This window comes from Miniopterus natalensis, chromosome 6 (genome assembly GCF_054644295.1).
Source record: "Miniopterus natalensis isolate mMinNat1 chromosome 6, mMinNat1.hap1, whole genome shotgun sequence".
Taxonomy (NCBI): domain Eukaryota; kingdom Metazoa; phylum Chordata; class Mammalia; order Chiroptera; family Miniopteridae; genus Miniopterus; species Miniopterus natalensis.
In genome coordinates this window covers 37580301-37598230 of record NC_142086.1, presented here as the reverse complement: position 1 = coordinate 37598230, position 17930 = coordinate 37580301, and the positions used below count along the sequence as shown (strand labels likewise).

The window sequence follows — 17930 nt, the reverse complement described above, 5'->3', positions numbered from 1 at the left end:
AGGAGTCACCAAACTATGGCCTGCAGGCCAAATCTAGCCTGCCACCTGTTTTTGTATGGCTCTTGAGCTAAGAATGATTTTTAAATTACTGGAGGGAAACATCAAAAGAAAAATAATATTTCATGACAAGTAAAAATTTTAGGAAATTAAAATTTCAGTATTCATATATAAAGTTTAATTGAGATATAGTCACACTCATTTGGGTATGTCCGTGGCTGGTTTTGGCTACAATGGCAGAGTTGAGCAGTTGCGACAGAGGCTATGTGGCTGGCCAAACTGAAAATAGCTACTATTTGGTGCTTTACAGAAAAGTTGCTGATTATCGCCTGACTATTGCAGAATCACAAGGACAAAGGAACGTGGGTCCTGAAATCACTGTGAGGAAGGCCAAAAACATCAGGAATAAACATCTGTGATTAAGGCACTGTGTTTGGAGGTTTCCTTGTTATAGCGGTTAGCGGTACCCTCGCGATAGGCAGAAAAAGCCCAGATAGGAAAAGAAATTGCTGCATTCCTTGGAGCAGTAAACGATGGCAACATGAACTAAGGATGTGGCTGAACATCAGTTATTTTGAGGGATATTTAGGAGGTAGAATGGGCATATCTATTGCCAAGTGGTTGTTGTCAGTGAGAGAAAAATAAATAAATGCTTCTTGAACTTTTCCAGTAAAGTACTTCTTGCAAGAAGGAAAGTGAACTCACTTCTCTGAGTGTCGATGGTCATCTGGAGCCATCTCACCCCAAGCATCTGAGAAAAATATCTCCCAACTTTTGCGTTGGTTATTAGGCAAGATACTATCCCACTGAGTTTACCAGAGTTAGTTGGAGCTGAACAAAGAATAGAAACTGTATCTAAGCAGCTATCTTGGCAGTTTCTGACTCTGACTTAGTGCCCCGACGTTTCCAGGAGTCACACTCATCTGTGGAGATGCATAAGAATGTTTCTTCCCTGCCTCCCGAGCTTTGCCAAGGCTCTGGGATATTGTCAGGCTGGTGGGGATTTCTTACTGAAATCTCCTTTTTGAGAGATCAGATTGCTTGTGTCACAATACAGGCAAAGGAGTCTCTGGGTAACTTGTTAGTCTCTTGTATTATTCAAGGGAAATATATTTTCAGTGCAGACAAGTGAGAATATTCTTTCATATCCTCACTGTAAATACATTTCCATTTCTTCATTGAAAACATGGTTCATTATAGTTTACATTAATGCTACAGAGTGTAACACATGTAAAAGGACCAAAAGCTTCAAATAATTCATCATCATTTGTCATAGTCAACTCTTCATGCAGCTCTCAAACTTCATTTCCACGGGTAGGCAGGAAAAATAGTTTTGTAAGCCAATTTGGTAGGCTTTAAACTTTTTTTACTCTGTGTGTGCCCATTCATTTCCTCCATGAAGAAAAACAATTAAATCCCAAGTTCAAAATATTTAGCCAGATTGATGAGAGACAAATCTGATGGCCTTGGACACCCAATTTCCTTCCTCACTCTGATGGCTCAGCAGCCAGACAGCAACATCTTGGGGCTAATGCAGCATTCCTGCAGGCAAGGCTGTTCCCAGGGCCCCCAGAATGCAGACTCCCTGGCACTCTTCCTGGGCTTGGCGGTCCCTTGATATATTATGATTTAAAGAAAGATGTTTCCTGGCCTTTCTTGGGCTTACCCATAATACCATGGTATCAACACCATCTCTACTTTTCATCCAACTTCAAGGCACTGAAACAGGTTACTTTCAGACTCTTAAGTATGAGAGATTAAATCTTTTGAGCACACTAACAGGTATGGGAAGATGGTGTCTATAATTTGACTGGCTTTTTTTGACCTAGGACAGATTTGGTCCTAGTGATAGCATAAAGCTCTGCTGCTGTTTCTGCTGCTGCTACTACTGACTCTAACAAGTACTAATATTATTACCACCACCACTGCTACTACACTAATGCTTCTGTTACTATGACTACTGCTGCGGTGCAGCTGCTGCTACTACTAGCACTGCTACTGGCCAATGGCTATTGAAAACTTACTGTGTGTCAGACACTCTTTTGATTTCTTTACAAGAATTTTAATTTTTCAACAACCCTAGGAGGTGGGCACTATTGTTATCACTATTTTAAAGACAACAAAAGGGAGGTGGTGAGATATCAAGTAATTTTCCCAGAGCCACTCAGATATTGGATGGATACTGGTTTATCATAGTGGTCTCAGTTAAAATTTATCATCTTAATTTAAAAAACACACAAAGGTTTTCCTTCAAAATATGAATAACTGGCAGTAAGTATATTACTTTGGTGGAGTGCTCAAGAATATCTTTCAAAAGAGACAAGGAGGTTGAGACTCATATACATCTCCACTACCATAAACTCATATTTTAAAGAAGTATCCCAGCACAATCTTTGCTCTTTAGATTGGCTGCTGGCTTGCTAATGATTCCCTATTGGGCCATGCTCGTGTCTTCTTTCTGTCTAGTTCATTGTGGGAAGTCTCACAAAAATCACTGTATTGATCTTATCCCTAGGTGCTATATATGGTCTTTCACATTTCTATTTCCCTCGGTCTCTTTCACATATTTTTTCTTTTCAAGCTTAAGCTCCCTATTTTTAACCATTAACGTCCGTCTATCATTCGAGATTTAATTTTTAAAAATTTCAAATGTACAAACAGTAAGTAAAGAATGACATTAAAATAATAAAACCCAGAATTTTGGGCATTTTGGTGTTACCAGGAAGCCCTCTGATGAGTTAAGTAGAAGTGTGCATAGGAAAATGCTTGGGGTCAGTTGTGACAGGAGGTTGAAATGGTTTGTGGGAGCCAATGGTTTGTGTGTGTGTGTGTGTGTAATCAAAAGAGAAAAACACACACACAAAAACTAAAATCAAAGCAAAGAGAGAGCAAAACAACCCCTGTTTTGTGAGGTGGCAACTTCATTAAAAAGGAAAAGCCAGCTATGTAGGTCTGCTCAGACTTGGATGTATCCCTGATGTCTGCACTCTGCTCTGGCTCATAACTGAGCCTGGTCTGGTTTCGATGTAGCCACCAGCCCTATTCATTCTGAGCCAGCACCAGGGGTTCTGTGAGATTAAGAGTATCAAGATTTTCACGTTCAATACAATTGACAGCACATGAAATGTTTTAACTCTGTGGGTTTTTATAGGCACAATTTAAATATAAGGTTGGCCAACATCAGATAATTTTTCTTATGTCTGAGACTTCCTGAATACAAAACCCAAAGCATTTCCTCACAAATTCCAAGTATGATCAATGATCCCAGGTAGCAAGCTATCTTCATACTTAACTGTACAGTATTGAGAAAGCAGAATTAAATAAAAAAATATTAGTTCATAAGACAGACCAAGATGTTCTGGCTAGAAATAAGCAAACATGTAAGGTTGTGAATGAGCTTATCTAATTGAGGAAACTTGTTCTGCTGTGTTTTTCTCTGAGCACAAACCCCCTGCCATCTGTCTACTTTCTACTTAACATAGAAAAGGATATGCTTGCATGCTTGCTTTTTATGTTGAATGCTCCGTGTGAGGGGAAAAACTTCATTTCATTTTGAGTATATTTGGAACTTTCAGGAACTTCATATTTATAACTGACCTGCCTCTTTCTTTCTATTTCTGTTGGAAGCGGAAGAGGGAGTCAGAAATGATGTGAACTAGCTGCCATGAAATTCCATTTTTATGCCAACTGGCTATCAACCCCAACTAATTTCATGTTTTGTTTCAAAAGTTGAGGAGAAAATGAAGAAAACCACTAATCTCTGCAGAGGGATATAAAAGTCCTCTTATAGAAAAAAACCAGCAAGAAAAGTTAAGGAAATCTGGAAAAAGAAGAGTAGAGAGTCACGACGAGTGGTTGGAGACCCATTGCCCCAGAGTCTGGTGATGGCCTGTGCTCCTTGACTCTTCCAGACTCAACACACTGCTTGTCGAATTCCCCCTGGACCCTGCTGTTTGCTCAGAGGCTGATTCAATAATGGCTCTATCCACAGAAGGATTTGATTGGCCATGTGGTTCTTAAATCTACTAACCTGGCAGGTTTGTTAAGCTCTCTCACTTGAAAAGGTGACCTTCTCTTATGCTGTACCCCAGGTTCATGGTGACAGCTCAGATGGCCCCTAGGCCTATGAGGTATGCTTCATTCATCTCTCTTCCCAGCTGGTAACTGAATTTCTGTACAGACTCTCTAACCCAGTGAAAATGTGGGTTTCTCCACTGATAGAGTCAGTGGAGGAAATTTTTTTAGAGCACAGAGCCTTTTCTAATACTCCTCAGATTACCACACAGGACCCTGTTTCATTTTGTTTTTGTTAATCCTCACTGGTTTTTCCCATTGATTTTTAGACAGTGTGGAAAGGAGGGAGAGAGGATGAGAGGGAGAGAAACTTTGATGTGAGAAAGGCACATTGATTGGTTGCCTCCTGCACGTGCCCCTCTGGGGGGCCAGGGATTGAACCTGCAACCCAGCTACCTGCCCTTGACCGAGAATCAAACCCAAGACCCTTTGGTCTCCAGCTAATGCTCTAACCACCGAGCCAAACCAGCCAGAGCACAGAAGACCCTGTTTTCAGTACTTAATGATGAATGGAGAATACACTGCCCATCCATTCATACCACAGGGAAACTGTTCCGTCAAGGACGCTCTTTCCACTTCACCTGGCTCTAGGGTCTCATCCCCTTGTTCATCCCATGATGTATGAAGTAAATTCTTTCTCTTTTTAGTATAATTGGAACCATTCTTGACATTTTTCTAATAATGCAACTTAAAGAACTGCAGACAAATCAAACACAAATGCAGAGGAGTTGACAGGTTTTCCAAATGCAGCCTTCCTGTCGTGACCTAACCGAAACAGAGCTGCTGCCAGTCCCAAGGCATTTCCTGTACCTCTGGGCTCCATGAACTACCCACAGCCCCACAGGCACACTGCTCTTGGCCCCTGGGAGAGACAGACATTTCTGAATCCTGGTCCTCTCCAAAGGCTCCTCCCTAAAGTGAGTGTTTCACTTTAGCTTTCAGATAAGGTCCCTCACTCAGGATGGCTTATCGGTGCTCTGTTTGATAGGCTTAAAAGAGTCACTAACTGGTTTTTCTCTTGGGTGAAGCTTGTCTTCTCTGCTCTTGTTTTAAAACACCAAAGTCTTGTCTCACTAGCGGTCATCTGACTTCTGAGTTGTGTTACCTTTTATCTTTCCCTGGCAGCCTCTCTGCTACAAAGATTCTTTATTTCCTCCCTATTTCAAAGCCCTTCATCATGGACTTTCTTAGTCTCTACTTCCTAACTGAGCTGGGATTTTGTTCAGGTGTCCTCACCTGGGCCTGGCAGCCCATGTGTTTAAGTCAGTGATTCTCAACTGGGGTGGGGGAACTGTTTGGCCCCCAAGATGACATTTGGCAATGTCTGGAGACATTTTAGTTGTCACAGGGACGAAGTGTACTACTGGATTCTAGTTGCTAGAGGTGAGGGATGCAGTTAAATGTTGAATGCCCTGCAACACGCAGGACAGTCCCCAACAGCAAAGAATTATCTGGCCTGTGTCAATTTATGTTGAATTTGAGAAACCCTGGTCTTAGTGAAAGATGACCTCACCCTAATTCTATAAGTAGGCTTGATGGATCTGTGGGTAAATATATTTCTTTGTAGTGGCTGGTTTAACAAGAAGTATACAATTCACTCTAGGCCAATAAAATGGAAATAAGTTGCCGGGTGCTTCTGAAAAAGTCCTTCCCTCTGGACATTGTCAGGTGAGGCTACAAACCCAATCCATTTCACCACCAGCACTGTGAGCAAAGCAGAGCCAAGGCAATGGCAGGGAGAGGACCAGAGCCACCTGACTCAGCCAGTCCTGAAGCCCACCCTTCTCTTCAACTTCCAGGGAGAGGAGCTTCATTATGGTTTAGGCATGTTTGAGATATATTTTTGTGTTACTTGCAGCCACATAAAACCTAACTGATGCATCTTTATCCTTTCCTTTTCTTTTGATCACTCATTCATTTCTTCTTGCCGTTTGAAGGGCACCTCTAGCTCTTAGCTAATTTTCAGAGCCTTCTTGATCTTGGACAATCATCGGGATCAAGTCCCAGCTCTGTCCACCTATGTTTCACTGTGCCCGAGAGTCTTCTGAACATGGCGTTCCTTTAACTAGCATTATAATAATAACATAACTTCACTCATCCGATAAAAAGAACAGAGTATCCATTCACAGAGCACCCAATGGGATCCAACCAATCAGTAAAATAAAAGCAAAACCTGCAGAGCACTGGAGAGAAAAAGGTGAGATCCAAAGAGAAGACAAATTTACTTAAACATCTTATGAGTAAAAGGACAAGTAGTATTTAGCATTTTAATGACAGTAGAGCAGGTGTTCTTTCACAGTCTTTTATATTGGCTGTTGAATGTTATTAAAACAAATTGCCTGGCTGGCTGGAAAAATAGACACGCTGACAGTAAGGAAGACAAAAGTCAAAGGAAGGCAAGAGAAGCAGTAGGGAGTTCAAGTCCCTTCTTAGGGGAGGCGGGGGAATAAATGTGTGTCTTTCTAAGATTCTGTGGGTTCATTTAAGTGTTGAAAACACGAAACTAAACATCTGCTGCTTGTGACTTAAAAATCAAGTCTCACTTCATCATTTGTTTTCCAAATAATCACTCTCTGCCAATGGCTTATGAGCGCCGCGTAACTTACGATGATTTAGGCTTTTCAAAAATAAGGACTTATGCAAAAGGGAAAGACTTCCAGTTATAATAAGTGCTGAGGATGTAATTAATGTACAGCATGGTGACTATACTTAATAATACTGTATTATATCTTTGAAAGTTTCTGAGAGAGTAGATCTTAAAAGTTCTCATCACAAGAAAAAAATGTGTATGTGTGGTAACTAACACTAACAAGCCTTACTGCGGTGATCATTTTACACAACATACAAATATTGAATCATTACGCTGTATACCTGAAACTTATACGTTATATATTTCAATTTAAAAAAATGAAGACATTTAGTTTTTTAAAAAAGTTTTGATTAAAAGATCAGGCAATTTAATTCCTTTGTTCAAATTCTCAAAGTGGAGGAAAGGGCATATTGCGATGGTTGGGTAATCAATCACTCTGGATTTCTCAAAGTTGTTATACTTATAATATTTGTTAGTCTCAAATATTTCAGTTTCCTAGGTACTTGAACAAGAAAGCCTCTATCTCAATTTGGGGAAAGTAAACACTGTATTAGAGTTAACACAATAAAATTTTAATATTGTTCACAAACCAACTTTGGTATAAGATACGTATAAACAATTTATATCCTAGAAAAGATTAAGGTTTTTAAAAAGAGGAATGGCTGACACAGGGACTGTGGATAATTACAAGGGACACTCCAAGCAACGGCTTTCAGTGTGAGTCCATGTCTCAGCAATTATGAACTATAAAAATTGATTCTCACTGAGTTCCATTTTCTGTAGAAAGGCTGCAGATCATACTACTCTGTGGGTTAGGAATCAAGGGAGGGTCTGGAAATTACAAAGGACAGAGGGACAAAAGAAGTACCAAATGGGAGCGTTATCATATACATGACATCAATTGGATTTGAAACCAGGGATTTTTCTTACCATCATCGGAACCAAGGCTTCCACCAGTGGAGTTTCTCTGATACCTGCAAAAAAAAAGCACACATACACATACGCCTAAGGCAGCAAAAATCTCAGCATTTCACATTTGTCCCCTATAGACTTTATTGCTGAGGCAAGAGCCCTTCTTCACACTGTCGGTATTTTCTAATAACTCCTTTCCCTAATGTGTGCCTGTTTTAGTAACTTTGTTGAATTCACTGGATATATATCTGCAGGTATTTAAGCTGTTCCTCCTTCCCTCCATCTTTTTCTTTATCAATAGGGATTCACGAATTTCTGTTTTCCCAGTGATTTATAATTCATTATTTTCCTTAATTGTTTTGGTGCTGAGATTGTTCCAGGTATGACCAGTGATAATCCCAGGGTTTTGGAAGTCAGTTTAACTGAAAAGCTTCAAAAAGGTCACAAAAAGGTCTTTTCAGTCAGAGATAGGCCTGTATCACTGAGATGATTGTATCACTGTAGTAGCTATGTGGTTTTTCTATAGATGGGAGTTTGCCCAATAATCTGAAAACTCTGTGCTGGTTTTATCTTCTTTACACGTTTGAGAGGAGAAAGAACATTTGTTTAATGTAAACCTCCTGCTATTCTTTTGTAGTTGTTTCAGAGACCACAGCAACTACGGAATTCTCAAGGTTCAGGCCTGCTAAGGAGGCAAGGAAAGACCAGAGCTCCTCGTTTTATTATGGGCTCCAAACTCTTTGAAAGGGCGTTTCCTTGGTCAAATTATAGCACAGTTATCTCCTTTTTTCTTTCTCTCTCTCTTAAGGTACATTTTACTAGAAAATTGATGCTGCCACAGTAAGAAAGCATGTGGCAATGTAATCAAAGCATATTACCCCTGCTATTAATAATTAACTCCCGCTAAAATAACGCTTTACCAGCACTTACTCTGTTCAGAACATTGACATCAACACTGCAGTTACACTATTCTCTGAAGTAAATCATTATCTCATTTTACGGATGAGGAAAGTGAAATACAGAGAGGTTAAGTAACTTGTTCAAGGTCACAGTTAGTGGCTGAGGTAGATCTAAATCCAGTCAATATGGCTCTAAAGCCTCAGGCTCTCATTACTAAGCAGAGACAGGCAACGGGATTAACATTTCTTGAAGCTCTTGACCTACCTTAAATGATGAAAACACGCAATCAGCAGACATACCAAATAGAAGGAGAAGAAGCTGAGGGAGCTGAAAAGAATGGATTTCACAAACACGGATTCTGAGGGAAGAGAAACAACTTTAGTTAGGAGAAAAGAGGACAGTGTTTGGGACAGAGCAGCTTCAAAGGCCTGTCTTCGTCATATTCATTCTTCAGTCCTGAAAGGCCCCCATTGAAAGCAGCGAAGCTACTGGAGGGCACCCAGGCATTAGCCGCAAGCGGCTGCCTTTCAGGGCGATGACTCCCAGTGGGGGCTGTGAGGGACTTCCTGCCCACACCTTCCTAATCGAGTTCCCTTTCTTTCTGGAAGGAATTTAACAAAATGCTTTGATTCTCTCTTCTAAGGTAAACATTAGCTTTCTTATAATGGTTCCCTGGAAGGATGATGTCAGCACTATATGACCAGAATTATATGATCGACAGGAATCTGTCCACTGAACCCTAGAGCCAATTCTGACCTTTAACAGAAGGAACAATGGTCACTTTAAGGTTCTTTGCTCGTTGTAGATTCCAGGTATGGTTCTCCTTTTCTGGTAAAAAAAAGAACAAGGCAAAATGGATCAGATACTAGGCTCTTGGCCTCTTCTCGGAACAGTTGTTAAAAAACCGCCCAAAATTAACTCGCTGAATTTTCTCTTAGCCAGAGCTAAAGGAAAACCTAACTTCCAAACCTTCAAACCACCTAATATCCCTTTTGGTTAAACTTTCAATTTGGCCTTTGCTTGGGGGCATTTGGTAGCACTAACTGATGCAGATGAGACTTCAGCCTCCCTGCTTGAATGGAGAAGGTGAGACGCCTTTCCTGATATCGAGGTGGCTCAACATGCTACAGACATATGAAGAAAATAGCTACAAAAATAGGAAGCTACCTATCTTTTGGTTTGCATTTTCTAGCCAGTGAGAACTAGTTTTTTCTTATATAGTCATCAAAAGCTTGTAGTTTAACAAAGAACAGTATACATTAGCAAAACTCTATAGAGCTATGTAATTAGGAGATTAAAGAATACAGGAACAGAAATTTCACCTAAATACCGAGGGAACCATGTTACACTCAACAGTAAACACCCTCTGTATGGATCACATATCACATCAGCTGCTGGGGGACCTGTGTTTTCAATCAACAGCCTGTTCCCTTCCCACGGTGGTTACTGGGTAACTGGATAGTTATCCATAACCATTTGTACTGTACCTCAGAGCTCACAGAACCCCTGTCATTGGGACAAGTGTCCCATGTTGCTATCTTGCAAGGTACAATTTTGGCAACTGAAATTGAGAACTCAATTTTCCTTGCACATCCTTGTGGAAATGATGACTACTGAATAATATAAGTGGCTCCATTACTGCTAGCTACCAAACTGATTTTAGAAAATAGACCTTGGTCTGCAGCATGCAAATCATTACTTCCTAGTAGCAAATATTTGTTGAGTGAAGAGCCAACTTCACGTGGTCTAAGGGATCACAGGATTTTGAAATGATGCAATGCACTAAGTGACATTTTGTAACATCACTAATACCTTTAGATCTATCACTTTCTTCCCTTTATTTTTTCTCAAGTATCTCTCAGACTGCTTTACCAAGTCACTGCTGATGGCCCTAATTTAGAGGGAACTAGAATTGGTTGTAAAAGGCCAAAGTGAGCTTTTGACCTCCCTTCCACTCTCCTCGGTCGGGTTTTTCTAAGTAGTCAGGTCAGGTATTCCTCTCTGTCTCTTACCCTGGATGAAGAAAGATCCTCCGCAAGCATAATCTTCAGGCTTTATCACAAATACCACGAAGAACTGCCCGCCTGGAAAATCCTTCTTCTGCATAAGACATAACAATCTCAGGATGTGTTCTTGTGATAAGAAAGATAGAAGGGACAAAGTCCATGGCAGTGGGGTGGGGACAGAAAGAAAGAGGAAAAGGAAGACAAAGTTCCCCCTCGCCTCCTAACTTCTTAGAAAGGGCATTCACATATCCATGATCTACTCCAGTTTATCCACAGTAAAGTAATTGCTACATCCAAGAAATTAAGGTAAGCAGATGCACTACTCTAGTTTCAATCTATCTTGTGCCCACTTGAGTGTTTAAAACTACAATCGGCACCATATAAATAATACATCAATAGTCTATGTTTAATAATTAATACTTGCGTATTATTTTAAAAATTAACAAACTTTATTTTTAAAGCAGTTTTAAATTCACTATATTAAGTCATTATTATTTTAAAATATAATGATAAATGACTTTCCTAAAAGTCATACAGTTAGCAGTTAAATAAATGGTTTAGTTTAGGGGAGCCAACACAATCCAGGATCCCCGACTTAGTCCTGGCTTTGACTTTCTCTGAGTGTGCCTCTTTCTGTCCCAGTTTCCTTACCCATGAGTGAAGCATGGTTGGCAAGATGACCTATTCTATTTCTACAGCTCCGTTTTCTTTTAACATCCTCAAATTTCTGGTATCAAGTTTTCTGGTGTCACTGAGAAAATGGCCCAAGATGGAATCATGGGCCCAAAAGAGAAGTAACAATTTATTGCCAAATATATTCAAAGTAAAGATGTACTGGTATGCTGTGTACTTCTTTAATTTAGTGTCCTGCCTGATGTAAAATATGAGTTCCCTACTATGGTTATTTTTCTGTCCTTTTATATTTGGGACCATACAATGCTGGGATGCTAAGGAAGAAATAGATGTTAAAAACAAGAGCAGATATTTGGGATATCAAATCTGAGGCACTAGAAAATTGAAGCCGGACTGATAGGAATTTTTAGGTTTAATTAACCTCTCTTCATTCTTTGCTGTTACTCAACAAACAGCATCACCTTACTGCAGAGAACAGATGAAGTTACAGATCCCTCAGGTAATTACCACCCCAAAGTCAGGAACAGAATCTCTAAGAAAAAATACTGGCATGTGTGTATATTTTTGCTATACAATTACCATTAAAATAAAAATTTAATTACAAATGCCAAAAGGGCAAACTGCTGCACAAATATGGTCTATATTCCTTTTTAAAATATTTTAAAATTTAAATTTATTGGAGTGACATTGGGTAATATGATCATATAGGTTTCAAGTGTACATTTCTTTTTTTTTTTAAATTTAAATTTTATTTTATTTTAAATATATCTTTATTGATTTCAGAGAGAGGAAAGGAGAGGGAGAGAGAGACAGACAGAAACATCAATGATGAGAGTCATTGGAGATGCAGCCCGCAGCCCGGGCATGTGCCCTGACCGGGAATAGAACCTCGATCTCCTGGATCCCAGGTCAACCCTCAACCACTGAGCCACGCCCGGCCGGGCTTCAAGTGTACATTTCTATGATACATGATCTGTATATTGCATTGTGTGCCTACCACCCAAAGTCAAATCATCTGTCACAAAATATTTGGCCTTCTTTACCCCCCACCATCCCATCCCATATTCCTTGAAGCTGTCCATTCTGTCCAGAGTTGAAGCTCTCTTTTGCTTACTATTACTGGTACAAATTATTATTCAACTATGTTTAATTGCTTTAAATGGATGAGATAAATTGTACCCTAAATTGGCATCCCCCATTGAGTAGATTGAAATATTCTGCTTTTACCTTTCTGAGCAATCTGTCAGATATGTACCACTGTATCATGGGTTCACAAGATCCCCCAGGAGGAATAAGGCACCTGACAGAGTAGCATTGCCCACCATTGCCCAAGCTTTGATTTCAGGCACATCAATCTTTCTTTTTAAAACCAATCATAAAGGGAAGAGATCCAAGGCACACAGTGAATGGCAATCCCTTCTGGATGCTGCTCCAGTAGGTAAACTGACACACTGTCATTAACGATAGTGACCACAGAAGCGATGTCTCACCTGTAACGTGATGGCAGCTTTCTTGGTCATGGACTGAAAGACACCATTAAATTCCACATTGTGGTCAAGATCATACACTGGGCACTGTAATGCACATGAGAGATAAAAAAAAAAAGCATCGCTAATGTCACATAGTGTTGTGCTGTTGCAGGAGGTTTCTTACCAAGCCATAAACCATACAAAGTTTTCCCCCAGAACAGTCATGAAACAGTCTCCTAAAACTTGGTGCCTTGTTCTCTAAAGTCAAGGTCATTTTACATCAAAAAGAATTGAAAGGTTGTCCTAAGATTTATAATACCTTTCCTTTTTTTTTTTTTTAACACTCTAAGAGACAGAAAGGGCCTAATGGTACAATAAAAAAAAATTAAATTATATTTATTGAGGTAACATTGGTTAAAAACATTGTATAAATTTCAGGTGTACAACATTATAATTTGCTGTCTGCATACTCTATAGTATGCTCACCGTCAAAAGTCTAGTTCTTTCGTTAGCATATAGTAGACCCTCTTTCCCCAATTCACCCTTTTCCCCACCCCCCTTCCCATTCTGTTGTCTGTATCTATGAATTTGCTTTTATTTTGTTTTGTTAGTTTGTTACCTTTTTGTTTTCTATCCACGTATGAGTGAAATCATACCGTTTTTGTCATTTTGAAAACTTAGAACAAGTGGCAGGTTTCTATATTTCCTCCTGGAGGCCGCAACTTCACCTTCTTTGTACTTCGTCATGATCACCCCTCCCTCCCTGCCTCCTTCCCTTCATTTATTCTGGTGAGGAGTCAACTATTTTCTGTTGCCCCAAACCAATGTCTCCAAACACTGACTGCCCAAGACATTGTTCTTAGTACTCGGCAGTGTCGCAGGAGATACCTAGACATGTTCTCCACCCTTCTCTTTCACTTGAACTGGGAAAGATAATGCTCCATATGGGACGGTGGACAAGTTACTGACTCACCATGATGTTCTGGACGGAAACAACAGAACATGGATAAGCCACTTCAGACACAACTTTAATGATTACTGAGTCCACATCTTCAGGAAATTTGTATAGAAAATACTGAGAATAAGAAAAAGAAAGACATGATTGTTAATATTCAGAAACGCTTACAATCATGAATTCAAACTATTTTCACATGAGTAGGATCATTTTCTCTAATATTAGGCACAAAGTTCAGGTGCACATCTCAGTAAACCTCCATAAATTCATTCAGCCATTCATCTCATGGGTGCTGAGCAACTGCTCTCGTGAGGGCTCTTTGCCAGACATTAGCATTTTATCAGTGAGTAAAACAAAGCAGCCATTTCATACAATATTGGCATCTAATTTTCTATGGTTTTTCTTTCTCACCTATACTTGGCTACACTTCCTTTCAGTTTTTACTTAAGAAGATCCCTGCAACCTTTGAATTAGGGATATGTGGGATGTAATAGGAGAAAATATTTACTTCTGTATGGGCATTTTGAAATATGAAGTTCCATTTTGAAAAGCAGATAAGCCTGTTCTTCAAGAATCTTAACCGCCTTTCTCTAGGCAAGAATTAGCACAAGACCCACCCTTCTCCTAGACTTTTTGCTAAATAATTTATTTCCTAGCTGGAATACAGTGAGATGACATTTAGATTCAAAGACCAAACTTTACATCTAGGCCCCTGAAATATATGCTCACAATTTGGGTCAAGTTAAGATATCTCTAAAAGTATTTCTCATATATCATCAGAATCAGGAAACATAACAGAAAGAGGTCATACTATTTACCTACTTAGATTATAAATCCCCTGGGAAAAAAATTATTAACTCTATAACTTTTAAAGACATTGCTAACAATAAAGAAAGGGATTTCTGCCCAATAATTATAAATATGGTAACTGGTTGAGAAACTTGACACAAAATACATGATTAAGATTTTGAGGGAACCAACCAAAACAACTCCCATATTTTAGGACTGTAATAAATCTATCACTTTAATGGAGAGGAAAAACATGTCAAAACTTAACTTTGCATTCCAACATCCTCTTTATTAACCTTATTCTGAGAACCAGAGCAATAAAAATAGAACGCTTTTCAATAATCCAAAGCCTTCTGATGGGAGGGAAAATCTCAAGATTAAGGATTGTCATTAACACTGCTATTCGGAAGTCTGTTCACGCTTTGAAACAGATGGCAACGTTCCCGAGAACCCACCTCATTTTGTGCTTTCATTTTGGAGCTTGATTCAAATTTATATAATACAGGGTTCTTCCAAAGGCAAATGCTCTAGAATTACCAAGAGGTGCTCTTAGTTCTTAGGGAAACTAACCTTTGTAACTCACAAACATTACTATGATTAATGTTAGCAATAATGAGCAGCATATATACCTATATATTACAGGAGTTTGTTTTGTGCAGGTAGTAGACACCTACTGAAGTGTTATCTATATGCCAAAATACTATCAATTTTCTTTATCTCTAAATCACCATAAACTCTATATAAATGTTTTTGACCCTTGCCTTGATAACCTACTTTTTATCAGAAATAAGCAAATAACAAGAACCCAAAGCAATGGCTGGAATTTAGGCCAGAAATCATTCTCTTGGGTCCTGAATACCTGCCCAGTTTCTGTAACTTGCTTCTGTCTACAAGAACAGAGCCAGACAGTGATGATGAAGGCTGTCTGAGAATGTGTAATAGTTTGAGTGAGTTTATAGGAATGGAAAATCTTTTCTACAGTTGAAGGGGATATAAAATTCAGGCCCAAATGGGAACAATTAACAATAAAGTAAGGCTTTTATAGATATCAAAGAGTTTCTATTTTGTTTTATCAGTTTGTTTTGAGCACATTTTATTCTAATTTGGGGTTTATAGACAAACTACTTAGGCTTTAGTATTTACATACCTTTTTAAAAGTAAAGGAAGCCATAATATATAACCATCACTGATTTTCAGTCTACAAACTCAAAGTGTGTTACAACATTCATATATCGTATTTACCGAGGCTCTGAACAGGACTATGAGACCCTACTCCTTCTGCAGTTGAGGTGCAGGTTTTCCCCTCCCTTTCTAGATATCACCCATTGCACCTGGCAACAAGTGCTTTCAAATATTTCATAAGTTAACTAGCCAATAAATGTCGAGAGCAGTGGTTTGAGAGCCTGTAGTCTTCTTCTATCACTGGGTGGCAGTATATAGGCACTGTGGAGGCTTTCACCGCAGAGAAATTGATAAAAAAATGTGTGGGAGCTGGCTCATACAGATTTGGGGAGCTGACTGTACACATCTCTTCCCAACCCTGTGTTCAATGACATCACGTTGGTTGCTGGAAATTGACCATGGCGTAGGTATTTATGCTACAGAAATGGGCAAATGCTACAAATTAGGGTTTTCTCTCTGAAAACTAGTTGCTAAATAAATATTTATTATCACACAAGTGGTTGTAATAGATTTACAACAGTTTCCATATAACATGTTAATCCCAGTTTTAGTATATACAAAACAAAAATTAAGTAGCCGTTTATAACCAAAACTGTATTACAACCTGCAGATTTACAATAAATATCAGGATATTAAATCTCTTTTAAACTACTGCATAAACTTTACTCTTTCAAAAGCCATAAAAGAAAAATAGGAAGGTAGCTAGAAGTGTCACCAGAAGCACAGCCTGAATAATGAAAGTTTTCACCTATTTATTCTGTATATGAAAATGGCTTAATGGAGAGCAGAGCACAAATATCTAATTCTTATTATAAATTTTTTCAACATCCCTGTTCTCTTTCTACACAGGAGAAACTCATTTTATTCCATCCACAACACTATAGAAATTAAAATCTGTTTAATTTTATTGTATCTCCAGGTCAGTTAAGTATTTGTGTATCTGTTTAGTGTTGGCCTTCCACTTCCTGTCCCCTCACTCCCATCGTGATTATAAAGGGTCCATGAGGACAGGAGTTGCATCTTTCCCTCCTTCATTCTACTATTCCCAGCACCCAGTACAGTCTAACACTGCTTGGTATATAGTAGGCACATGATTTGCTGAATGACAGTTGAGCCAAGAAACCTACAAACAAATATCAAGCTTCCCACTCCACACCAATTCAAGTGTTAAAATTAAATGTTGTGTCCAAAATTGTAGTAACATGAATAACATTCCAAAAATACAAATATATCTTAAGTTGTGAAAATACGAAGGGCAACACCACATACTGATTCTACGTGTTACCATAGTTTCTTTGGGTAACATTAATAGTAGAATCATAACCTTGACACCCTTCACTTACCTGAGGTTGAGAGGGGCTGGCAGTGAAGTGAAAGGCAACATTTGTCCTGAAAATGTGAGTGGGAGAAGGGAAAGTGAGAAGAAAAAAAAAAGTTAGCATGCAAAAATTATTTATTTAAAAGAAAACCATCTTAAACTAGCTGCAAGGAAAGTCTTAGCCTTTGTAAAGCGAAGTCTGTTCTCATCAAACTTACAAAGTAAACTGCATGGAAATGTGCTGATTTCAGCTCTCAGGAATGACCACATTGGGGAGGGAGTCAACTTTATGTCTTTAAATACCCATGCAGTCATACCTATACAAGTAAGTACTTTTGTAGACACTTTAGCCTTTGGATTCTCTTAAGATTTTATAATCAAGCACAGGGTTTAGGTGTTGGAAGTGGGCTGAAAGAGGAAAGGAAGATTCGATGTCCTTCTGAACAATGAAGATAGCACCTCAAAATAATTTTGACTATCCATGGCAGAAGATCACTTTAAAAAAAAAAAGTGGTGAATAGCTAATCACAATGGGAAAGGAGTATGCTCTTCCTGCCCCTAAGCACTTCCCCAACTGTCTGCCTCGCTGGCTGAAATTCTCCAAGATTTCATCCTACTTGGGTTAAGCCTTGCCTTCAGGATCTCTTTTACTATTGATTATAAAATCTTAAGAGAACCCCAAGGCACAAGTGTCTATGAAAGTAAATAAATAGCACCAAAAGGATATAATGGAGTTATTTTCTCTCCAGTTAGTAATTTACTGGGAATTATTTTATTAGGTGCTTTCACTCTTCTGTGAAAGACAGCAACGGTCCAGCGCTGCGGGAAGGAGAGGCTGAGGAGCGCGCGGGAAGCAGACATTTGTAGCACAGAGAGCTGCCTGGAATGAACGTATGTGAAACAGTCCAAGAGGCTAGAAAATGCAGAGATGAGTTTGGTCCTCACTACAGTTTTGTAACGGCTGGTTTAGCCTTTTATTCTTTCTGGGCTTCGCCTCGTCTTCAGACATGAAGATCACTCATACAAACTCACTGCACACTCTCAACGTCCACTCCTGGGGAACGACATGCCCCCACCCCAGCAAGGCGGCCTGTATTTCTGGGGA

At 39.2% G+C, this 17930-nt stretch overlaps 1 protein-coding gene across 4 annotated transcripts in view; it reads right to left on the bottom strand.

The window, feature by feature from the left end:
• SIDT1 (SID1 transmembrane family member 1) overlaps window positions 1-17930 on the bottom strand; it is a 71243-nt gene that overhangs the window by 19273 nt on the left and 34040 nt on the right. For 2 of the 4 annotated variants that reach the window (XM_016200144.2, XM_087817869.1), the window contains exons 4-10: window positions 16851-16896; window positions 13555-13656; window positions 12603-12686; window positions 10486-10573; window positions 9230-9301; window positions 8738-8831; window positions 7592-7635 (exon numbers count right to left, since the gene is read on the bottom strand). In XM_016200144.2, the coding sequence (XP_016055630.2) occupies window positions 7592-7635; window positions 8738-8831; window positions 9230-9301; window positions 10486-10573; window positions 12603-12686; window positions 13555-13656; window positions 16851-16896 (530 nt within the window). The remainder of the gene's footprint in view (window positions 1-7591; window positions 7636-8737; window positions 8832-9229; window positions 9302-10485; window positions 10574-12602; window positions 12687-13554; window positions 13657-16850; window positions 16897-17930) is intronic. The other 2 variants (XM_087817870.1, XM_087817871.1) reach the window with 2 other exon arrangements.